At 42.9% G+C, this 26347-nt stretch overlaps 1 protein-coding gene across 3 annotated transcripts in view; it reads left to right on the top strand.

Moving 5' to 3' along the window:
- LOC115104505 (trichohyalin-like) overlaps positions 1 to 26347 on the top strand; it is a 173689-nt gene that overhangs the window by 56473 nt on the left and 90869 nt on the right. For all 3 annotated transcript variants that reach the window (XM_065007062.1, XM_065007064.1, XM_065007063.1), the window contains 6 exons: positions 9926 to 10009; positions 10105 to 10230; positions 20429 to 20569; positions 22691 to 22774; positions 22963 to 23109; positions 23454 to 23621. In XM_065007062.1, coding sequence (XP_064863134.1) covers positions 9926 to 10009; positions 10105 to 10230; positions 20429 to 20569; positions 22691 to 22774; positions 22963 to 23109; positions 23454 to 23621 — 750 coding nt within the window. The remainder of the gene's footprint in view (positions 1 to 9925; positions 10010 to 10104; positions 10231 to 20428; positions 20570 to 22690; positions 22775 to 22962; positions 23110 to 23453; positions 23622 to 26347) is intronic.

Genomic DNA, 26347 nt, shown 5'->3' with positions numbered 1-26347 from the left:
GGCAGGCAGAGAGAGAGAAACGGAGGCTGCACAGCTCATCTGGCTAACGATGCTAATTATGCTAAACTGGCCTAATGATGATGAGGGATTAAAGAGCCCTCACACACGATAAGAGACAGAAAGTGAGAGAGAGAGAGAGAGAATCACAAACTGTCACTGCATAGAGCTCATCATGTTAATGATAATGAGTGGCTGAAGAGCCAGTGAATTTGTGCATGCATGGTGAGAAGCCACCTGATGGTGAACAGCTGTTGATGAATGGCAGTTAATTTTTCTCCCTCCTCTGCCCCCCCCCACTCTCTTCAGTGCCAGCTTGTCTTCGCTGGGGTTTCATTGAATGTGTGCCAGCAAACGAGACTCAGCAAATTGAATAAACGCTACTTATCCTGTAACGAAGAGCCTAATTAAAAATATGCAAATGAGGCTATGAATGAGGTCTCTCAAGAGGGTTTCATGTTTGATTTCCAGTCCTCTCTCTCTCTCTCTGTGTGCTACTGCTGAGTAAGATGTGAGTGGAGAGCGACAGATGTTACTGTGTGTGCTCTGGGACATTCAATATGTCTGTAGTGGTGTCTGTTTATTTGAAGTCCAAGGACTCTTCCCCCCTAATAGTGCCATGGGTTTCCTTTAGTTTAGTCAGCTAGGGCGTTCCTTAGTCTCCAACCATATGAAAGACAGACAGACAGACAGTGTTCCGGCTCCAGTTAGCGGTGGCAGGACAGACGAAGATTCATGTCTGACAGGAAAACTCCTCCCATCTGTAACCACCACCCTCACAAAGTCAAACCAAAAGCTCTCTTAATTTACAACTCTGTCTCTGCGTGTGTTTGGGCTGTGTCGTGGCAGAGTGCGTTGTAGATATGGATCGGTTTTGACTGTGTCTGGTTGTGCAGATGGATGGGTTATGCAAGTCTTCTGCTGTGGGTAGTTTTATAGTGTCTGGAAGGGTTCATCATTAGAATCAGATGATATCATGGTTACAATCATGGTCATCAAACAGCAGTCCAAACCTTGTATATGCACCCACTGTAATGTAGCCCAAGTGACTTTGGAAACCTCTTTTTTTTGTTTGTTGTCAAAACAGTGAGAACAAAGAAAGAAAAGCCCACTCACACGGTTTTGTAAATGTTCCTTTCCGAGTGCTTCATTCCTGCACCACAATACACAACATTTTAGGTCACAGTCTTTGGTCACCTGATCATCTTCCACTTCCAATTGGCTCATTCGACCCCTCTCCTCTCCCTGCAACTATTTCTCAGTTCTCAACCAACTTTTGTGATTAAACAGTTGCTTTGTCTTTAGTTAGAGCCAACGCACTTTCCTACTGTTGTTAAATCTAAAGTACTTCAGAGTTAATCCAATTTCTTAAGTGAAGTCCTCACCCTTCTCCACTTAGTATAAACATTAGCCTAGCCATTAGCTGAGCTAATGCACTAATGAAAGATAGTGCCTTTAGTTTTACTGGGACGTTATAGCGCTCTATATAGCGCACTGAATGCTAATCACAGCATCTGCATGTTTAAAGGCAGGGACTAGCGCAGTACTCCAACGCTCTTTGCTAACTACAGCATGTTCTAATGGGATGCTAATGCTACTTTTTTTATGCCAATGCTACATGCTAATCGCTGAGTCAGCTGCTGTGTGCCCATCTCTTATTAGGTAAACTGATTTAACCCAGATTAGACACACGTACTCTGAATATCAATTGCTTGACCTGGCTGTAAACTAGATTATGTTGACATGTTCCCATCCAGGTATGAAAAAAGCCACGATGCTGCATTTCTATGCACTTTCCTTTATTTCATGCTATTTATGACATTAACTTGTTGGGGATAGGGGGCAGTATTTTAACTTTGGATGAATTGTGTGCCCATAGTGAACTGCATCCTACTCTGTCCTAGATATATGCATATTATTATTACTATTGGATAGAAAACACTCTGAAGTTTCTAAAACTGTTTGAATTATGTCTGTGAGTATAACAGGACTCATAGGGCAGGCAATCTTCCAAACAGGAAGTGAAATTCTGAATGCGTGTCTAATTTCAAGTCATCGCCTATTCACTTCCAAATAAGATATGGATCTGGTAGCACTTCCTACGCCTTCCACTAGATGTCCTCATTCAGTAGAACGTGGAATGGAGCTTCTGGTGTGATCTTTGACCGAATGGGAGGGGAAATAGTCACTGTCTTGGCAGAATGCAATTTCCCTGTGGCGCATTTGTCTGTGGATGTCACCATCGTTCCATTTGGCTGCAGATGAAAACGTATGCTCCGGTTGGAACGTTATTGGATATATATGAAAATAACATCCTGAAGATTGATTCTCTACTTAGTTTGACCAGTTTATTCGACCTGGAATATATATTTTTGAAGTTTTCGTCCGAGTTCTCCTGGACCAGCGTCAGCTTTTGGGCACGTGAGCTGAAAGTGCTAGCAAATGCAGCTAATTGGACACTATTATTGGACATTATGGAACAAAACAAAGATTTATTGTGGAACTAGGACTCCTTATACTGCATTCTGATGAAAGTTCATCAAAGGTAGGGGAATATTTATGATGTAATTTTGTATTTCTGTTGACTCCAACATGGCGGAGAAATATGTTTACGTCTGAGCGCTGTCTCAGATTATTGCATGGTTGGCTTTTTTCGTAACGTTTAAAAAAAATCGGACACAGCGGTTGCATTAAGAACCAGTGTATCTTTAATTATATGTAGAACATGTATCTTTAGTCAAAGTTTATGATGAGTATTTCTGTTATCTGGCGTAGCTTTCTATAATTCCTCCGGATATTTTGGAGGCATTTCTGAACATGGCGTCAATGTAAACCGAGATTTGTGGATATAAATATGCATATTATCGAACAAAACATAAATGTATTGTGTAACATGTCATATGAGTGTCATCTGATGAAGATTTTCAAAAGGTTAGTGATTCATTGTATCTCTAATCCTGCTTTTGTGACTATCTTTGGCTGGGAAAAATGGCTGTTTTTTAATTTATTTGGTGGTGGTCTAACATAAATATATGTTGTGTTTTCGCTGTAAAACATTTTAAAAATCGAACATGATGGGTAGATGAACAAGATGTTTATCTTTCATTTCCTGTATTGGACTTGTTAATGTGTGAAAGTTAAATATTTCTAAAGAATATTTTTGAATTCCCCGCGCCACCTTTTCAGCTGAATGGTGGGGGGTGGTGGTGAGTTCCTCTAGGGGAACGCCTTGCCATAACTTTTTTTTTTTTTTTTTTCACCATTATTTAACCAGGTAGGCTAGTTGAGAACAAGTTCTCATTTGCAACTGCGACCTGGCCAAGATAAAGCATAGCAGTGTGAACAGACAACACAGAGTTACACATGGAGTAAACAATTAACAAGTCAATAACACAGTAGAAAAAAAGGGGCAGTCTATATACAATGTGTGCAAAAGGCATGAGGAGGTAGGCGAATAATTACAATTTTGCAGATTAACACTGGAGTGATAAATGATCAGATGGTCATGTACAGGTAGAGATATTGGTGTGCAAAAGAGCAGAAAAGTAAATAAATAAAAAACAGTATAAAAACAGTATGGGAATGAGGTAGGTGAAAATGGGTGGGCTATTTACCAATAGACTATGTACAGCTGCAGCGATCGGTTAGCTGCTCGGATAGCTGATGTTTGAAGTTGGTGAGGGAGATAAAAGTCTCCAACTTCAGCGATTTTTGCAGTTCGTTCCAGTCACAGGCAGCAGAGTACTGGAACAAAAGGCGGCCAAATAAGGTGTTGGCTTTAGGGATGATCAGTGAGATACACCTGCTGGAGCGCGTGCTACGGATGGGTGTTGCCATCGTGACCAGTGAACTGAGATAAGGCGGAGCTTTACCTAGCATGGACTTGTAGATGACCTGGAGCCAGTGTGTCTGGCGACGAATATGTAGCAAGGGCCAGCCGACTAGAGCATACAAGTCACCCAGTGGTGGGTGGTATAAGGTGCTTTAGTGACAAAACGGATGGCACTGTGATAGACTGCATCCAGTTTGCTGAGTAGAGTGTTGGAAGCCATTTTGTAGATGACATCGCCGAAGTCGAGGATCGGTAGGATAGTCAGTTTTACTAGGGTAAGCTTGGCGGCGTGAGTGAAGGAGGCTTTGTTGCGGAATAGAAAGCCGACTCTTGATTTGATTTTCGATTGGAGATGTTTGATGTGAGTCTGGAAGGAGAGTTTGCAGTCTAGCCAGACACCTAGGTACTTATAGATAACTAAACTGAGGGCTTTTCATCTGCCGGTAAGGACTCGCAAATCTCAAATGTTAGTTTGCAATTTTGTTATGTAAAAACTGGCGCACTGGCATTTTCCATCCCTTACGCCAGGTTTGTCAATTTACCTGTCTAACATCCGCTTTCTTGCACTGAGGTGGGAGGGGTGGAAATATTTGAAGTGTGTCCTTAACCTGTTGCGTCGAGCAATCCCGTATCCGGGATCCTATTTATAGCCTCAAGCTCATTACCATAACGCAACGTTAACTATTCATGAAAATCGCAAATGAAATAAAATAAATATATTTGCTCTCAAGCTTAGCCTTTTGTTAACAACACTGTCATCTCAGATTTTCAAAATATGCTTTTGAACCATAGCTAAACAAGCATTTATGTAAGAGTATTGATAGCCTAGCATATCATTAAGCCTAGCATTCAGCATGCAACATTTTCACAAAAACAAGAAAAGCATTCAAATAAAATCATTTACCTTTGAAGAACTTCAGATGTTTTCAATGAGGAGACTCTCGGTTAGATAGCAAATGTTCAGTTTTTCCAAAAAGATTATTTGTGTAGGACAAATCGCTCCGTTTTGTTCATCACGTTTGGCTACGAAAAAAATCTGTATCCAGGAGTGTAATTCTCTCCGCAAGCTCATTAGCATAACGCAACGTTAACTATTCATGAAAATTGCAAATGAAATTAAATAAATATATTAGCTCTCAAGCTTAGCCTTTTGTTAACAACACTGTCATCTCAGATTTTCAAAATATGCTTTTGAACCACAGCTAAACAAGCATTTGTGTAAGAGTATTGATAGCCTAGCATAGCATTAAGCCTGGCATTCAGCATGCAACATTTTCACAAAAACAAGAAAAGCATTCAAATAAAATAATTTACCTTTGAAGAACTTCAGATGTTTTCAATGAGGAGACTCTGTTAGATAGCAAATGTTCAGTTTTTCCAAAAATATTATTTGTGTAGACAAATCGCTCCGTTTTGTTCATCACGTTTGGGTAAGAAAAACCCTGAAAATAAAGTCATTACAACGCAAACTTTTTTCCAAATTAACTCCATAATATCGACAGAAACATGGCAAACGTTGTTTAGAATCAATCCTCAAGGTGTTTTTCACATATCTATCGATGACAAATCATTCGTGGCAGTTTGGTTTCTCCTCTGAAGAAATGGAACGCGCATGGACCTGGAGATTACGCAATAATTTCGACGCAGGACACCGGGCGGACACCTGGTAAATGTAGTCTCTTATGGTCAATCTTCCAATGATATGCCTACTAATACGTCACAATGCTGCAGACACCTTGGGGAAACGACAGAAAGTGCAGGCTCATTCCTGGCGCATTCACAGCCATATATTGAGACATTGGAACACAGCGCCTTCAGAATCTGGGGCATTTCCTGTATGAAATTTCATCTTGGTTTCGCCTGTAGCATTAGTTCTGGGGCACTCACAGATAATATCTTTGCAGTTTTGGAAACATCAGAGTTTTTTCTTTCCAAAGCTGTCAATTACATGCATAGTCGAGCATCTTTTCGTGACAAAATATCTTGTTTAAAACGGGAACGTTTTTTATCCAAAAATTAAAAGAGCGCCCCCAATCTCGAAGAAATTAAAAACGTGCCAATATGCCAATTTCAGTGAGCGCAACAAGGGATATTTAAGACCGATATTTAAGACCGACTAAAATCTGGTCTTACCTATAACGCAATTGGTTATGGCATGGATTTAACCTTATGTACATCACCCACGTTTTATAAAAATATCCCGAGCAGCAAAACAGTCAAGACATTCCTCTTTTTTATTTATATTGGACATTATTTTTGTCCAGCTTCTGTGAAATGTTTGGATTCATTATGTGCGATGCCCATTGCATGAAATGTGTCAGTGACTGTAGGACATTAAGTTTAAATAACATTAAGTTATTTAAAAAGACTGCTTATTGTATTTGTTCATAATTTTGTAAAAAGTTTTTTGAAAAGCATCTTTGACCTTCCTCTGTTGGACCGAACTGTCAAATCGTGGGAATTCAGATCGCTGTCCGTGGTGCTGAACCTGCTTCTAGGCTATATTAGACCGTTTGTTTACCTTTCACGTGGGAATGCCACTAGGGCTACTGGCCATATCAACCGTGATGACAGGCAATAGCTATATACGCTGAGTGTACAAAACATTAAGAACACAATATTAAGTTGCACCCCCTCCTTTTCCCCTCAGAACAGCCTCAATTCATCTGGGGCATGGACTCTACATGTTGCCCATGTTGACTCCAATGCCTCCCACAGTTGTTTGAAGTTGACTGGATGTTCTTTGGGTGGTGGATCATTCTTGACACACATGGGAAACTGTTGAGCATAAAAATCCCAGAAGCGTCTTGCCCATTCACCCTCTGAATGGGACACATGCACAATTGATGCCTCAATTGTCTCAAGGCTTGAAAATCATTTAACCGGTCTCCTCCCTTTCATCTACACTGATTTAAAGTGGATTTAACAAGTGACATCAATAAGGGAACATAGCTTTCTTTCACCTGGTCAGTCTGTTATGGAAAGCGTTCATAATGTTTTGTACAGTCCGTGTATATTTCAGAGCATTAACGGTGAGTGGACGTTCCCCCTTTTCTCTTTATATTACATCTGTTTCCAGCTCCTGTCAAAAGTTAGGATGTGCGTGTCACCCTCCATATTCTACGTTGTCATAGGCCTAATATTATATTCCCACGGGGAGCAATTATGGTGTCTGTAACTATATTTAGACATAGCCTATTCAAAACAAGTTGTTGTTACATTTGATTAGAATTATTCACTTTATTTTTTAGGTCTTATCAATAGTGAATTCAATCTTGCTTATTGACAACGTTAGGCATGTCCATGGCTCAGACATAATGCATTTTACAGTAGGCCAATATCAGTGTGAATGCTATGTTATCAATATATTTCCATATGGAAGCCATGCAATTACTGTTCAAAAACGTGTTCAACATATTAAGCAAATATGAGATAGGCCTACATTTTGTTATTTAGTTTCTGTAGGCTATTTAACAAACAAGGCTATAAAGGACTAACATTTGAATTGGAGTTGATGACAACGCAATACATAAAAGACCATAAATACACAACTTGAAGCAATCACATATTTGGAGCACGTTCTGATTGGACAGTAAGGGGTCAAGCCTTGACACACCTTCAACTTGTTTGTTCATCAAAACCCAGCCAATGTGATGCACCATTCTTCTCAAGGTAAGGTCACTATTTGTCCATTGACCAAAATGCCACAAAAACATCACTTTGATTAAAAACAATTATCAAAACATTTTCAAGGGATGTATTTTCGATCCCAGGTCAAATTGTTTGACATTCTATTAGGACAATGTAACTTTGAAATAGAAATCACCTCAAATGTTTTTCCTTTTCTTTCTCCATGGCTCTGTCCAGAAACAGCTCCTAGCCCCTAGACACAAATTATTGGATGGATAGATATATAGATATATAGATAGATAGGCTAGGTGGGATTTTTGCCATTGCTTATAGGCCTATCAGAGGGAAAGGTGGAGCTACTACCATATTTAATTGCTACTACCATATTCATACACCATATTTAATTGCTACTACCATTTTCATATGCCATACAAGTAAGGCATTTGCAAAATCTGTCTGTTTAAACTCGAGATATCTGGAGTTTGTTTGTTGTTGCGTGGGCAGCGTCTCAATCCACCGCATCCGCCAATGTCGGCCTTCCGCGTCTGCGGTGGAAGGTGGCCGGGGTTACGGGGTACAGCAGTGTTTGACAGAAAACGGTTTGGCCTACAATCTAATATGCCCACTATTTGGAAAGACGAGACAAGCCTCACAAGACTCCTCTAAGGGTCTAGCTCTAATGGTAGCCTGGTACCAGTTTAAAACATTTATGGAAGTATATATGAAAGTAGTTTGGTGCCAAAAATAAGAGGTTAAATATGGGTCCATAAAAAAAAGAAATCCTAATCTTTCTTATATCGCTCACATGTACAGTAGGACAGACACTTTAAAACAAACCTCCTTTTGACGATCTGTTTTTCCGTATATGAACTGTTATTCAATGTGTTTCTATGGGCTAATAGCAGTAATGCCAAATTCAATGTTTCATCAAATAGCTAACAATTCCATATTTTAGCTTCGTAGAACCCCCCACCCCCGCCGTAGACTCTTAAGGTTTGACGTTGTGTTGACCTGGGTCCAGGGCTCCGTAGTCCGCTGCTTCTCTCTTCCGCATGACCAGTCTCCCAGTCACTCCTGTAGCCACCCTCTGAACCAAGCCTAATCGATCACCATGCCAATCTACATTCTCCACACAGCATGACCAAGTCTCACTATCTTATTTTTATACTGATTTAGGTTGTAGACCCCCCCACAGATATAAAATGTCAATTTCATTGGTTTCATATCTGAGGGAATATGGACAGGTGTGTGTGTGTGAGAGAATGAGGGGGGGCACAGCATGAAACATCAAAGGGGAAGCTTTTTTGCTGATGTACAAATCACAGTCGAATGAATATATTAATGTGGAACCAATTACCTTAGGGAAGTGTTGTCTGTATGCTGGTTTTACCAACGCGCTCCTCATCTTTGGCAAAGCTGAGAACAGCGAGGGAAAGCCTAAAGCGACGGACTAAGCTGGCGGAGTTAGTTTTCCTTACATTTTCAATTTACTACATTTCCATGTTTTCTACTGGTGTGAACATTGAATTAATCCGGAAATAGAATATACAAATAAACTTTGGTATTGTTCTACAATGAATTGGCTTGGATTCACTTTGAGTTCTGGCAGAAGGGGGCAGTGCAGTAGAATAGTGTCCTGTAGTGACATGTTGAGGTCTCTACTGTTCTAGATAAATGATTTCAACACACCTCAGCTAGACCCCTAGCTGCTCTTTAAAGCCTCTTCTAATGCAGTGTTAAAGCACTGATAATAGACTAAAACACAAACACACACACAGTATATCAGTGTTAAAGCACTGATAATAGACTAAAACACAAACACACACACAGTATATCAGTGTTAAAGCACTGATAATAGACCCACATCCACATTGATTGGCCTTCATACGTTTACAGCTCACTTTAATTGCCTTAAAAAAGACCATTAGTCAGCTGTGTGTGTGTGTGTGTGTGTCCATCGACAGAAAGCCCTATTGATTTATCAGCTTCAGGATTTGTCTTGTCCCTCCGTACATAAAAAGTCTGCATGTGCTTTTCAGAAAGGGAAATGGCCCCCATCGACTCCCTTAACTTGAGCCCAAACGCTAAAGATTTTTGGATAAGCTGGCTCATTACTTAAGCTGAAATCAATAGGCAGGATCATGGTGGGAGCATGCTCTAGTGAATGAACAGAGCAGGGAGGGATATAGCCCTGTTCTGGCTGGGGAGATGGGGTGTGATGGGCTCCACTCGTCCCTGTCCTGTCTCGGTTGGGTCTGGTCGATGTCTGGGGGTAGTGGAGTGAGGATGGCTGGAGGCGTCATATAGTGGTCTCTCTTTCTCTATCTCTCTCTCTTTCTCTTTCTCTCTGCATTTTTACCTATGCTAACATGCACTATCTCTGCCAAAAATACCTTAGTACTGAGAATAATTTAGCAGGTCTCTGTTTTAATTGTTCCTATCTGTTTCTTTTTGTGTCTGTTCCAGGTGGAGAGTGTCAGGGAGGAGGAAGAGAGACAGAGGAGGGATATTCTGACTCTCAGACAGAGAGAGAAGACTCTTTTATCAGAGGTAGGTAGAGATAGAGCTGGTGTTGGGGATAGGGTAGTTTGAATATCTGTCTCTTTCTACTGTGTGTGTGTGTGTGGTGTGTGTGTGTGTGTTAGTTGCAGACCCAGGAGAGGAGGCTGTGTGAGACCCAGAGAGAGAGCAGAATGAGGGTAGAGGACACGGCTCGCCTACAGTCTCAGCTGGATCAAGTCCAGAGCTCACACACGCAAACTATGCGCCAGGTACATACACACACACACTTCCATGTGCACACAATAGATACAGCTCACACAGACTTAGCATACACACAACGAGTCCACACACACACTACTCCAGATGTAATGGAGAACTTGTTTATTTGTCAACATGTGTATTGTCACCCTCCAAACCACACTCCAGCACCCCTCCCCTCCCTCCCTCCTCTGCTAAGGTGTCCCTTTGTTCTCCCACTCATAAATATGGAAGATGCCTGATGAGATTCACGGACAAGAAAAGAATCAAAATCTATTGTTGCGTGTCCTTTCCCCGTGTAAAGTTTGCTTTAAATGTCACACATTAGCATGTGAACTTTTAAATGAGCTTGTTTGCTCACTGACGCGGGCCATGTAAATAGCCATATTGAATATAGTACAGGGAGGCGTTGGAGAGGGGGACAGATTTGGCCGTCGCACCGTCAATTAGGCCTCGCCAGGGGAATCTAGCGCCAAACAGCCCCATCGACTGACCGTGTCTCACTTTCTCACACACACACACACACACACACACACACACACACACACACACACACACACACACACACACACACACACACACACACACACCAGACCTAAATAGAGTCTCTCTGAATCCTCCCTGATGGCTTGTGTTTTTGGGGGGAGTTTGATTGACAAGCATCACTCCCAATATGAATCTGCTAATGTATTATTCACATCTTACCTCCCCTTGGAGGAATGTGTGTGTGTGTGTGTGCTTGTTCGTTCGTTCGTTCGTTCGTCACAAAGCCATCACTCAGAAACAGGCTCAGGAAACAAAAGCATCATGATTATTTCTCGTCACATTGCATTAGATTATGTCTTGTGAAGACGTTACCATTTAGTTATGCAGCAAGGATATCCTCTGTTAGAACATATGTTTCAAGTTTTAATGTCACAAGCACAGTGCCTGGACACAGCCCTTAGTCGTGGTATATTGGCCATATACCACAAAACCCTGAGGTGCCTTATTGCTATTATAAACTGCACCAACGTAATTAGAGCAGTAAAAATAATTTTTTTGTCAGCCAATCACCATTCAGGGCTCTAACCACCCAGTTTATGATACCATATTTACAATCAGCAGGGAAACTGGAGTGATAGAGGTAGAAAAGTATAGGGGTCACTAGGCATCAGGATGATAAACAGAGTAGCAGCATATGATGATTGTACAGTCGGAAGTCGGAAGTTTACATACACTTAAGTTGGAGTCATCAAAACTTGTTTTTAAACCACTGCACAAATTTCTTGTTAACAAACTATAGTTTTGGCAAGTCGGTTAGGACGTCTACTTTGGGCATGACACAAGTCAATTTTTCCAACTATTGTTTACAGACAGATTATTTCACTTATAGTTCACTGTATCACAATTCCAGTGGGTCAGAAGTTGACATACACTAAGTTGACTGTGCCTTTAAACAGCTTGGAAAATTCCAGAAAATGACGTCATGGCTTTAGAAGCTTCTGATAGGCTAACTGACATCATTTTAGTCAATTGGAGGTGTACCTGTGGATGCATTTCAAGGCCTACCTTCAAACTCAGTGCCTCTTTGCTTGACATCATGGGAAAATCAAAAGAAATCAGCCAAGACCTCAGAAAAAAATTGTAGACTTCCACAAGTCTGTTTCATCCTTGGGTGCAATTTACAAACACCTGAAGGTACCACGTTCATCTGTACAAACAATAGTACGCAAGTATAAACACCATGAGACCACGCAGCCTTCATACCACTCAGGAAGGTGCGTTCTGTCTCCTAGAGATGAACGTGCTTTGGTGTGAAAAGTGCAAATCATTCCCAGAATAACAGCCTTGTGAAGATGCTGGAGGAAACAGTTACATTAGTATCTATATCCACAGTAAAATGAGTCCTATATCTACATAACCTGAAAGGCCACTCAGCAAGGAAGAAGCCACTGCTCCAAAACCGCCATAAAAAGCCAGACTACGGTTTACAACTGCACATGGGGACAAAGATCGTACTTTTTGGAGAAATGTCCTCTGGTCTGATGAAACAAAAATAGAACTGTTTGGCCAAAATGACCATCGTTATGTTTGGAGGATAAAGGGGGTGGCTTGCAATTCGAAGAACACCATCCTAACAGTGAAGCACGGGGGTGGCAGCATCATGTTGTGGGGGTGCTTTGCTGCAGGAGGGACTGGTGCACTTCACAAAATAGATTGCGTCATGAGGGAGGAAAATTATGTGGATATATTGAAGCAACATCTCAAGACATCATTCAGGAAGTTAAAGCTTGGTCGTAAATGTGTCTTCCAAATGGACAATGACCCCAAGCATACTTTCAAAGTTGTGGCAAAATGGCTTAAGGACAACAAAGTCAAGGTATTGGAGAGTGCTTATCACAAAGCCCTGACCTCAATCCTATAGAACATTTGTGGGCAGAATTGAAAAGGCGTGTGAAGAGCAAGGAGGCCTACAAACCTGACTCAGTTTCACCAGCTCTATCAGGAGGAATGGGCCAAAATTCACCCAATTTATTGTGGGCAATGCTACCAAATACCATTCGAGTGTATGTAAACTTCTGACCCACTGGGAATGTGATGAAAGAAATAAAAGCTGAATTAAATAATTCTCTGTACTGTTATTCTGACATTTTACATTCTTAAAATAAAGTGGTGATCCTAACTGACCTAAGACAGGGAATGTTTACTAGGATTAAATGTCAGGAATTGTGAAAAGATGAGTTTATATGTATTTGGCTACTTCCGACTTCAACTGTATTTGAGTGGGTTTGTGTGTGTAGGTAGAGTCAGTATAAATATCCAATACCAGTCAAAAGTTTGGACATACCTACACTTTCAAGGGTTTTTATTTATCTTTACTATTTTCTACATTGTAGAATAATAGTGAAGACATCAAAACTATGAAATAACACATATGGGATCATGTAGTAACCAATTGGTTACTAATCCAATTATATTTTATATTTGAGATTCTTCAAAGTTGCCACCTTTTGGCCTTGATGACAGCTTTGCACACTCTTGGCATTCTCTCAACCAGCTTCACCTGGAATACTTTTCCCAACAGTCTTGAAGGAGTTCCCACTGCATTGACTGACCGTCATGTCTTAAAGTAATGATGGACTGTCATTTCTCTTTGCTTATTTGAGCTGTTCTTGCCATAGCCCTATTTGGTAAAATACCATACTTTATTTTGTATACCACCACAACCTTGTTAAGAAGGAAAGAAATTCCACAAATTAACTTTTAACAAGGTACACCTGTTAATTGAAATACATTCCAGGTGGCTACCTCATGAAGCTGGTTGAGAGAATGCCAACAGTGCTAAAGGGTGGCTACTTTGAAGAATCTCAAATATAAAATATATTTGTTTAACACTTTTTTGGTTACTACATGATTCCTAATGTGTTATTTCATTGTTTTTATGTCTTCACTATTATTCTACAAAAATAAAGAGAAACCCTGTAATGAGTAGGTGTGTTCAAACTTTTGTCTGGTACTGTATGTGCATGTTATGTGTGTGAGCCGATGATGGAGTGAATTTTTGTGTGTGTCTGTGTGAGTGTTTAGGGCCCTGTGAATGTGCATACAGTCAGTGCAAAAATATAAATAAATTACAAGCGTCAACTCTGATAGTCTGTGTAGCCATTTTGTTATCTATTTAGCCGTCTTATGGCTTGGGAATATAAGCTGTTAAGGACCCTGTACCTATGGCCGTGCGGTAGCAGAGAGAACCGTCTATGGCTTCGGTGACAGGAGTCTTTTTAATGATTTTCCTGGCCTTCCTTTCACACCACCTGATATAGAGGTCCTGGATGGCAGGGAGCTCGGCCCCAGTGAGGATATGGATAGATGCAGGGAGGGCAGAGTGTACATGTTTGTATTGCAACCTATTCAGTATCTCCGTAGTATCAAGAAACACAGCTGGATATTAGTCAGACTTATTATATAGCTCCTGTCTCTAGGTAGTATTGGGGAGATGAGAGTTGATGTCATTACATTGCCTATTCGCTCCGTGTATAACAAGGATTTAATGTCTGCCTGCCTCCGTGTCAATGAGTAGCTGTAATTTGGGTCCTCGGCTGTGTGTGCCTACGAGTTCAATATAAACTACCACAACATGTAAACATTTGTTTTGAACAGTGAACATGTAAACCCCTCCAGAACCTCTAGGCACACAACCAGCCAGTCAGGTCCAGTGTTCTGTGATAAGCAGCGGTTCTGATCAGACGCTACAGAGCCATAATCATGTTTGTGCCACTGAATTCTTTAACCTTTCCGTGACCCTTCAGGATGCCAGCGGGCCAATCACAAAGCATAATTGAATCACTGCGGCAGGCAGCTCCCTGACTGATGAAAAATGAAATTGAAGGTGAAATATGAATAGGACAGAGAGAGAGGGAGTGAGACAGGGATCCTAGGCAATCCTACTCTCTCACACACACATGCGTGCGTGCACAAACATATGAATGTGAACGCACATACGAAGTAATCATACCTTTTCAAATCTCACCTGAGAAAGAGTGAGGGACTGTAGAGGAGAGAGGGACTTATAGAGAGAGAGAGAGGGGGGGGGGGGGTGTAAACAGCCTCCTGTTCTCCTCATTACCCCTGAGGTCCTCTGTGAGGATATTCCTGTAAAATAATCTCATTTTCTTTTTTAAGCCGGTTAGTGTTTACCTCCAAGATGAATATTTCTGTGTGTTGTTAATATCAGACTGTAATTCTGACGAATGCTAAGGTTGGACAACTGTTCCTCCCTGGCTTCACAGACAGACCGTAAGATAGATGAGTTAGTTTGATGAAGCTGACTGATGGCTGTGTACGTATATGTGTGTGTGACAGTGTGATCCTCTGATTGATAAGGTGTCTGTGTTAGGTGTAGATTGCTGTAGTTGATTGGTTGTGAGGGAAACACTCATTTATAACATATTCAATTGTAGATTGTCTGGCGCTGGGACGTAAAACTGACAGACAATGATGTAGAATACGAATAAAAAATCTATAAATTGCTACATTACAAAATACTTAAAGGCTTCTTATAGGAACATAGAAGCCAGGCAGTGTAACTAATCAGCACATTATAATGTGATTGTGATTGAATGAATAATAGACAACATTAACTGTTGTTGTTTAACCATTCAAATACAGTTTGCTTCCACTATTCACTGAGCTTGAGATACAGAGAGATGGACAGAGAGAGAGATTCAAATATCTGAATTGGTTTTAATCCAGTACGGAAATATGTATCAGTGTTGTATAAGGTTGCAGTCTATTGAAGCACTGTGTGAGTTTTTCTTTAGTTTCTGTCTGCGAGTGTTTTTCATTTAGATTGATCATCATGACCGTTAACAATGACAATGTCCCTCATATGATAACAATAATATACAGTTCTGTGTGTGTGTGTGTATGTGTGTGTGTGTTAAATGAGAGCTGTGTGTGTATTAACTGAGAGCTGTGTGTTAAATGAGAGCTTTGTGTGCGTGCCTGGTGGCAACCTTGCAGTGAGACAGTTGAATGGTAGATTGCTGTAGTTGTTGAGGTGTGACTGAGGCAGTAGCAAACACTGTAGTACTGACAGGGGACTTTAGGTGGTGCTGTGGCAGCCCTATACCACACTCACACACACACACACACACACACACACACACACACACACACACACACACACACACACACACACACACACTGACGAATGGCAGCAATTAGAGGGGGAAACCATGCTTGTGAGGACAGGAGAGCGCTGAGGGGCTGTAAGGGTGTGTGTGTGTCGGTGTGGTGTGTTTGGGTCTTTTCTCTTCCTTACTCTCCACTCATCCATCTAAATATCAACACACAGCTAATACCATTGGACTACACAGCAGAGGACAGAGAGGGGCGGGTGGATAGTGAGGGTGAGGGGTAGTAGGTTTAATGGTGAGGTGGTAGAGGGCTGAGAGGTAGGGGAAGGGGTGAGAGTGAGGGGTAGTAGGTTTAATGGTGAGGTGGTAGATGGTTGAGAGGTAGGGGAAGGGGTGAGGGTGAGTGGTAGTAGGTTTAATGGTGAGGTGGTAGAGGGCTGAGACGTATGGGAAGGGGTGAGTGTGAGGGGTAGTAGGTTTAATGGTGAGGTGGTAAAGGGCTGAGAGGTAGGGGAAGGGGTGAGGGGTAGTAGGATTAATGGTGAGGTGGTAGAGGGCTGAGAGGTAGGGGAAGGGGTGAGGGTGAGGGGTAGTAGGTTTAATGGTGAGGTGGTAGAGGGCTGAGACGTAGGGGAAGGGGTGAGTGTGAGGGCTAGTAGGTTTAATGGTGATGTGTTAGAGGGTTGAGAGGTAGGGGAAGGGGTGAGACCGAGGGGTAGTAGGTTTAATGGTGAGGTGGTAAAGGGCTGAGAGGTAGGGGAAGGGGTGAGGGGTAGTAGGATTAATGGTGAGGTGGTAGAGGGCTGAGAGGTAGGGGAAGGGGTGAGGGTGAGGGGTAGTAGGTTTAATGGTGAGGTGGTAGAGGGCTGAGAGGTAGGGGAAGGGGTGAGACCGAGGGGTAGTAGGCTTAATGGTGAGATGGTAAAGGGCTGAGAGGTAGGGGAAGGGGTGAGGGGTAGTAGGATTAATGGTGAGGTGGTAGAGGGCTGAGAGGTAGGGGAAGGGGTGAGGGTGAGGGGTAGTAGGTTTAATGGTGAGGTGGTAGAGGGCTGAGAGGTAGGGGAAGGGGTGAGGGTGAGGGGTAGTAGGTTTAATGGTGAGGTGGTAGAGGGCTGAGAGGTAGGGGAAGGGGTGAGAGTGAGGGGTAGTAGGTTTAATGGTGAGGTGGTAGATGGTTGAGAGGTAGGGGAAGGGGTGAGGGTGAGGGGTAGTAGGTTTAATGGTGAGGTGGTAGAGGGCTGAGGAGTAGGGGAAGGGGTGAGTGTGAGGGGTAGTAAGTTTAATGGTGAGGTGGTAAGGGCTGAGAGGTAGGGGGAAGGGGTGAGGGGTAGTAGGATTAATGGTGAGGTGGTAGAGGGCTGAGAGGTAGGGGAAGGGGTGAGGGTGAGGGGTAGTAGGTTTAATGGTGAGGTGGTAGAGGGCTGAGAGGTAGGGGAAGGGGTGAGGGTGAGGGGGGGTAAGTAGGTTTAATGGTGAGGTGGTAGAGGGCTGAGAGGTAGGGTAGGGGAAGGGGTGAGACCGAGGGGTAGTAGGTTTAATGGTGAGGTGGTAGAGGGCTGAGAGGTAGGGGAAGGGGTGACACCGAGGGGTAGTAGGTTTAATGGTGAGGTGGTAGAGGGCTGAGAGGAAGGGGTGAGGGTGAGGGGTAGTAGGTTTAATGGTGAGGTGGTAGAGGGCTGAGAGGTAGGGGTGAGACCGAGGGGTAGTAGGTTTAATGGTGAGGTGGTAGAGGGCTGAGAGGTAGGGGAAGGGGTGAGGGTGAGGGGTAGTAGGTTTAATGGTGAGGTGGTGAGGTGGTAGAGGGCTGAGAGGTAGGGGAAGGGGGAGACCGAGGGGTAGTAGGTTTAATGGTGAGGTGGAAGAGGGCTGAGTGGTAGGGGAAGGGGTGAGACCGAGGGGTAGTAGGTTTAATGGTGATGTGGTAGAGGGCTGAAAGGTAGGGGAAGGGGTGAGTGTGAGGGGTAGTATGTTTAATGGTGAGGTGGTAGAGGGCTGAGTGGTAGGGGAAGGGGTGAGACCGAGGGGTAGTAGGTTTAATGGTGAGGTGGTAGAGGGCTGAAAGGTAGGGGATGGGGTGAGACCGAGGGTGTTTCTCTTAAGAGACATGTCTTCTCTGGAGTCTTCGGAGCTATACCGTCTATTTTATATTACTACCCTATATCCACACACACACACGGACACGGACACGGAGATTGAGATTCCCAGGCGTGTGGTATTCAGTTGAGTGTGAGATAGGCCTGAGCCATGTGCCGTAGCCATCAAATGTTAAACCCCATATAGATACCCTATTATTTACCCCCCCCCCCCCCCACACACACACACACACACAACCACACAGACACACACACACACACACACCGTGTGTCATCATTCAATGTCCTCTCCACCCCCTACCATCTCCGTATTTCTCTCCTCACCCTTCCTCCCTTCCTCCTCCCCTCTACAAATGAAAATCCCTTCTTGCAAATCCTGCAAACAGCCTATTCTCAAACACAACTCAATCCCCCCTCCCGTAAGACACATATGCCATTTTCTCTGTGTGTGTATTTTGGCTGATGCAGGCATAATAACAATATCAGAGTCTGTCATTAGAGTTACATGAAAATTAATATCTATGATATATCAGATTACTGGGTCTGGGGATAGGACAACTGGGCAAGATATATTGTGGTCTTTTATAAGATAGTGTAGTGGAAACACACACACAGTGCCTGCAAGTCAAGAGGACATTAGTTAGTGTGAGAATGACATATCCTGGTGCAAAGGCCTGGATGGCCTTTATTGATGGACAGAGTCTTAAAGCCATCAGTCACTTTAAAGGAGTTTAATTGGAGCCAGCATCAAACGATAAACTCACCAACATGCATAGCTGAACAGCCCAATGCAGCACATTAATCACAACCAGGCACACACACACACACCGCACCCACACACCGCTCACACACACACACCCACACAGAGTGAGACGGAGACAAGTGTTCCAGACATACAGTATATTCTGATGATAGATGATCCATTTAACTTTGATTTCTGAGAGCAATGAGCTCGCCAGTGATACAGGGATACAACACACACAAACTCACACACACACACTCAAACACATGCACACCATACACACACATACTTGCACCACACACGCACGCACACGTGTATTTGCATTAGGGGTATTATAATGTGACAATGATTTGTGATGTAAAGCAATCTGGAGTGAAGTCATTTGTCAGCCCCTGTGTCTGACACCACACACACACACACACACAATCTGTATTTCGGTATATGTATATATTGTCTCGTAATAACAAATTACACTTCGCTATTGAGAAATTAAAACAGGAACTGATTTGATATTCACCCTTAGCCGAGGGCTTGAAGGGGAAGGGTAGGACAGATGAGAGGGTGAAATGAATCAGTGTGTGTGTTGTTGTATGTTTGGTCCCTTTTATCTAGCGATATCAGTTTTGCATGGGCTGCATCTCAATCCTCCGTATCCGCCTATGTCAGCATTCCGCATCTGCGGTGGCTGGTAGCCGAGCTACAGCGGTGTTTGTCAGACTAGGAGACATTCCGAAAAATCGGTCTTCTCGCGAAAACGTTTGTAGCGTCCGAACAGTTTGGCTACAAACTCTATGAAAAGGGGAGACTCTCACGAACACGACAGTGTTCTCTGTTTTGCTCTACGACCCCCAGCGTCACGGGACTCGTCTGAAGGTAACCCATACAAATGAATGGAAGTACAGAGGTAGTTTTCTGCCAACAAAAATAAGGGGATAAATATGTGTACATTTTTTAAATAAAAAAACATATACACTACCGTTCAAAAGTTTGGGGTCACTTAGAAATGTCCTTGTTTTTAAAAGAAAAGCACATTTTCTGTCAATTAAAATAACATCAAATTGATCAGAAATACAGTGTAGACATGGTTAATGTTGTAAATGACTATTGTAGCTGGAAACGGGCAGATTTTTTAAAATGGAATATCTATGTAGGCGTACAGAGGCCCATTATCAGCAACCATCACTCCTGTGTTCCAATGGCACGTTGTGTTAGCTAATCCAAGTTTATCATTTTAAAAGGCTAATTGATCATTAGAAAACCCTTTTGCAATTATGTTAGCACAGCTGAAAACTGTTGTACTGATTAAAGAAGCAATTCAACTGGCCTTCCTTAGACTAGTTGAGTATCTGGAGCATCAGCATTTGTGGGTTCGATTAAGGCTCAACATGGCCAGAAACAAAGACCTTTCTTCTGAAACTCGTCAGTCTATTCTTGTTCTAAGAAATGAAGGCTATTCCATGCGAGAAATTTCCAAGAAACTGAAGATCTGGTACAATGCTGATGTGTGATTAGTTTCATATCAAGGTTCCATATCTAATGTCTAATCTCTCCTTTCTCTGCTACATAGTTAGATCATCGTTGTAATAGTTGTCGAAATCATCAAGTTTTTGTGAGCTTAGTATTTCTCTTTCACTGTGTGACAGCGTATTTGAATTGTCAAAATAAAATGGTGGCAGTAATTCAGACCCTACTGTGTGACAGTGACTGAGTGTGGGTGCCTGTAATACTGAGTGTGAGTACGACTGTGTTTCAGGCAGAGGCCAAAATGGTGGAGGTGAGGACCGAACTGAGTGATGAGTATGGGAGGAGACTGGAGGAGAAGGAAGAAGGAATGAAACGGATAACCGAAGACCTGAATAATGTGAGGGAGAAACACACCTCTGCCAGGGATCAGGTGAGAGAGAGAAAGACGAGACAGAGTTTTGGGGTCGATTCAATTCAGGTAATTCAGAGGTTGAAAAGTACTCTTTGAAAAGTGCACATTATTTTCTATCTCCTCAAGTCTCCTGAACTGACTGAAATGGAATTGATTCCAATGCGGTTCAGCCAGCTGTCTCTCTAATGTATATTCAACACAACAATACTCCATCTCATCTCCATAGACCATGCCGTAGACAATAGGTCATATTTAGTGTTTACTAATATGCCATGTGTTTATCTCAAGGGCATACAGGCTCCATTGAAGCTCAAGCACATGTATACACACACACACTCAGCGAGAAGCAGGAGCACACACACCACTTGATCTGCATATCATTTGGTTTTTGGTTGAGTGCCAAGGTTCCATTGAGAGAGACCATCAAAGACAAGCACTCACCCGCTCCACCCCTCATACGCTCTCTCCCTCACACACCACCTGTAGTTCCGTCTCAACAGCGTGTGTTTGCGAACGCAAAGCAGCTGTGAAATCAGCACCTGTTTAATTCAATTAGCCATGTTAATGAATTCCTATCTGCTGCCAAAAGCAGCTCTAAAGAGCTCATTAGACAAATGACTTAATGAATTGTCTGTAGCAGCAGCTTCCCATCTCAACTGTTTCTTTATTATCTGATGGTGTGTGCCTACGCACTGCGTGTTGTGTCTGACAGTCTGAATAAGAGCAGCCGTATACAGTGTATCTCACTTCGGAACTGAGAAAGGTCACATGAAGGTTGTCCCGTGGGTAGACATAACCCTACTCAGTGAGTTTCTAATCTCTTTTTTTATTAGATGGTAATTGTATCTCTGCTTGTTCTCGCCTCATACTTCTAACTGCTTATAGAAATGTTCTGGCTTCAAACCTTCTTAATTCAATTATATTGGTCACCCCCTCTCTTTCTGTCTATCTCTCTCTCTGTCTCTTTGTCCCCCCCCTCTCTCTCTCTCCCTCTCTCCCCCTCTCTCTCCCTCTCTCTCTCCCTCTCTCCCCCTCTCTCTCTTTCTTTCTAACCCACACATTGTTCTCTACCTATTCATTTTAATCCTAAATACAGGATAGACTTCAGCCAATCAAGGATTTGCCCAAGCCGCTCTCCTCCTCCTCCTCCTCCTCCTCCTCCTCCTCCACTTTGATAGAGAGAACGTAGGACAGTGAAAGAAAAGGAGAGGGAGGAAGAGAGGAAAGGGGAGGTGGGAACCCACTTTGATTGCAGAAGTAATGAGTCCATTCTAGTCCTCCTCAGATTGGTCTCTCTCTCCATAGAGGCTAGATAATATGATCGTTCACATTTAAGCACCTTCGTTTGAACAAATTCACAAATCTCATATTCTTTTGGGACTTCCCAACTTCCTGCCTATGCCTTCAGAGAATTGAGACCTGAGATTGGGAAATGTGAAGTTTTAATAATTTGGATGTGCTGGATTTAAGATGAGGAAAATGACTTTGGCCGTATCATCAAAGGCCGTATTGATATGGATGAGTGATGTAACAGAATCAGAGTTAAAGCTAAAAAGGTTCCAGTTTTCTTCTGATGGTTATAAAGACCTTGACGGAAGTAAGTAAGTATTGTGAATGTGGTCAGTCGAAAGCAGGTTCAAACCTAGGCAAATTCAGCTCTTTCTGTATAGAGAATAGGGTTTTCACATGTATATTCCTAGTAAGTAAGTATTTGTAACTAAGGATGTGTTTTTATTGTGTGTGTGTGTGAGTGCGTGCGTGTGTGTGCATGTGTGTGTGTGTGTGAGTGCGTGTGTGTGTGTGAGTGCGTGTGTGTGCGTGTGTGTGTTGGAGGAGTAGCTTGAAGGAGTTATAGCGTCACTGGCAGCTCACTCACTCACCTCACACAACCAACAGGAAATACTCACACAGGAGATGTGTGCACCAGGGTTGGGATCAATACCATTTCAATTTCAGAAGTACACTGAAATTCCAGTTCTCCTCAATGGTTTTCAATGAGGAAAATTTGGAATTGGAATTTCGTTTACTTTTTGAAATTATATTGATCCCAACCTTGGTGCGCACGCACACACACACACACACACACTGGTGTGTGTGCATTTGTGTGTTTACCCCCTAACTCTCTCTCTCTCCCTCTAGTTGAGGAGTACAGAGGGTATTCTCCAGTCTCTGAGGATGCAGCTACAGGACAGAGACAGTCAGCTGGAGAATGCTACTAACAAGGCATGTTACAACACAACTTTACTGTCATCACTATAGTACTATGGCCAATGCATGTCAACGTTCATCATATCTTCAAGAAAACAACAGATCTGATCTTAGTTTTTGTTATTTTGCTCTCTCATATCTCAATAGAAATGTTAGAATATGTAAATAGAATGTATTTTCATGATCGGTGTTGTGTCTTCCAGATCTTTACACTAAAGACTTCTCTGAAGGAGGCTGAGGAGAGTTGTGTGGCTGCTAAGACAGAGGTCCAGACTCAGACGACACTACTGGAGGAGATGAGCAGAGAACTGAGGAGACTCACACTGGCTCAGAATAAATCTGTGGAAGAGGTGTGTGTGCCTCTGCACACACACCATTTCCTGTGTGTTTTGGCTGGTGCTCAGTGATCAGTCACAGTGATAATGAAACTTTCTCTGTCAGTCTGTAACTGGGAGCTCCAGTCTGTCTGCTGCTGGATGCTGCTAGCCAAGTCAAATTAATTACAGTGTTGCATGAGCTCTGTGTTAGATTAGCTATGGGAGGAGGAGGCTAGACAGACAATGAACACACAAACACACACACACACACACACATACACACACACACCAGGAGTGCAACCTCTGTCTGGTCTACTACTATAGTCTCTGTTGGTCTGAGTGTGCAGCTAGCTAACCTCTGACTTGTGTGTGTGTAGGTGAATGAGCGTGGGGAGATGCTGAGACACATGAAGCAGGACCTGTCTGCTCTGAAGGCCACTCAGGACTCACTAAAGAGAACCCTCAGTATGAAGGAACAACACACACACCAGCTAACACACGACAACACACACCTCCGACAAAACCTGGACACGCTAAAGAACAAGGTAACACACACGCGCACTAAACCAGTGTCCCCTTTTTTTAATCAAATCAGTGAAGGGCGACAGGGAATTCTGCTCATTTCTATTTTCCTCTACCCTTAATCACCTCCTCCTCCTCCTCTCCATATTTAATCATTCTATAATTTCATCCATCTTACCTCCATTGAGGATTTGGTCCCTGTTCAAATGAAGGACCTACTTTGCTGATTTCAATATAACTTAGATATAGAGGGAATCTCTCTCTCTCTGTCTGTATAATGGCGATACAGTAATGAATGACAACATTAGATGTCTGATAACTCACAAACACTCATGGGATAGCTAAAAAGAAGTCCGGCTACAATATGCTGTCCTATTCGAAACGTTACCAAGGTGACATCGTCCACTGAATTCCCCTTTCATCCTCTAAAGCAGTGGTCACCAAACTACGGCCCGCGGGCCGGATACGGCCCGTCAGCACATTTGGCCCGGCCCTCTGAACAATACCAGAGACGCTATCGAATTTTTTTCCTATTTGGCCTCCAGAAAAAAAATCCTAGGCCCGGCCCTGTCAAAGAGAGAACGGAATAATGGCGAAAAGGTTAGGTAAGAGAAAAATTGATTCAGAATGCAGGGTATTTAACCTGCAGTGGACAAACAATTTTTTTTTTGTTCAATGCAAAGAAAAGGCTGTCAAGAGACGGTGGCGGTATTCAAAGAATACAATCTTCGCCGACACTATGAATCCCGTCACAAAGACAAGTACGATAGCTTGCAAGGCCAAATACGAGCAGACAAACTCTCAAAGCTAAAAAGTGGACTACTATCTCAGCAGAATACATTTGTACGCCAAGCTCAGCTGAACCAGGCATCCGTTCGGGCCAGCTTTCGGGTTGCTAAACTGATAGCAAGAAGCGGTAAGCCTTTCACTGACGGAGAGTTTGTTAAGAAATGTATGGATGCTGTCGCGGAGGAGGTGTGTCCCGAGAAGAAAGATGCATTTAATGCCGTAAGTCTGTCGGCGAGTACAATCACCAGACGCGTTGAAGAAATCTGGAGTAATGTATATGCCCAGCTGCAGCAGAAGACGAAAGAATTTGACTTTTTTTCATTAGCACTGGATGAGAGCACGGACGTGCAAGACACAGCGCAACTGCTCATTTTTATTCGTGGAGTTAGCGCAAACTTTGAGATATGCGAGGAGCTGGCAGCCCTCCAAAGTCTCAAAGGGACTACAACGGGAGAGGATATTTTTGACAAAGTGTGCCAAACCATGGAGAAGTTGGACCTGGACTGGTCAAAGCTAGCTAGCATCACGACTGACGGGGCTCCTAGCATGGTGGGCGAAACTCGCGGTCTAATAGGACGCATGAACCGGGAGTTGGAAAAAGGGGTCTCACCGCCCGCTACGAGTCCACTGCCTAATTCACCAGCAAGCACTGTGCTGCAAAGTGTTGAAGTGGGATTCTGTAATGAAGGTTGTGGTGTCGTGCATAAACTTCATCAGAGCAAAGGGACTTAAACACAGGCAGTTCCAAGAATTCCTGTCTGAACTGGAGTCTACGCACGGAGATGTGCTGTACTACACAGAGGTCCGATGGCTGAGCCGGGGCAGAGTTTTGAGGCGTTTTTACGAGCTGCTACCCGAAATTAACGCATTTCTTCATTTAAAAGACAAAACGGTCCCAGAGCTGATCGACCCAGAATGGAAATGGCACCTCGCATTTTTAACAGACGTGACAGAAATACTTAACAGCCTTAACTTGCAGCTACAAGGCGAGGGGAAACTCATTTGCGACATGTATTCACACATAAAAGCATTTGAGGTGAAATTAGCGCTGCTTTAGGAACAAGTGAAAAAGCGCAACTTCGTCCATCTTCCTGCTACCCAAAACCTGTCGACAGAGAACCCAGCGGTCCCGTTCCCAGCTGAAAAGTGCGTGGAAGCACTGGAAATGCTGAAGGCGGAGTTCGGTGTGCGATTCAGTGAACTACATGTTCATGCAAAAGAAATCCGTCTTTTTCAGAACCCCTTTGTTGCCGACATTGATGAAGCCCAGCCTTCATATCAGTTGGAGTTGGCTGAGTTACAGAACTGTGATGTTCTGAAAGACGCATTCAAGCCCAACAGTCTCATTGACTTCTATGCCGCCCTCCCAAACGACACATATCCAAACATCAAAAAACACGCAATGAAAATGTCCACAGTTTTTGGCAGCACGTATATCTGCGAGAAAACCTTTTCTCGCATGAAACTGCTGAAAACCCCGATGAGATCAAGATTGACAGATGAACATTTGCATCAGTGCTTGAGACTGGCTGTAACTAGAATGGAACCTGATATTCAACTTCTCACCAGCCAGATGCAGGCCCACAGTTCACACTGATGAACATACATAGGTAAGCTCACTTTTCTGACTTGAATGAGTCATTCTGAGCATAAACAAATATAATCATAATAAAATCTACTGGGATAAAATCCATCTTTACAACCATACTGGTAGTGAAATGTATTGTGCTGTGTAGTTGCTGTATCACTTAGTTCAGTTTCTCAACCTGCTTCTTTTGTGGTTTTCACAGGGAAGTTGATGAGAGAGCTGCAAACAGCGGTGTCTACAAGCCTACTGGAACCTACAAAAGGATTATAAGGAAGGAACACAAGAACTTTAAGAGACTGCTCATATGTGTCAGAGAGATTCTGCTCTGACAACTGAGCTGAACTTTTATCTGTTAAGATTGTGCATGGCACG

Source organism: Oncorhynchus nerka, linkage group LG22, assembly GCF_034236695.1.
Source record: "Oncorhynchus nerka isolate Pitt River linkage group LG22, Oner_Uvic_2.0, whole genome shotgun sequence".
Classification (NCBI taxonomy): domain Eukaryota; kingdom Metazoa; phylum Chordata; class Actinopteri; order Salmoniformes; family Salmonidae; genus Oncorhynchus; species Oncorhynchus nerka.
This window is presented reverse-complemented; position numbering and strand designations above follow the sequence as displayed.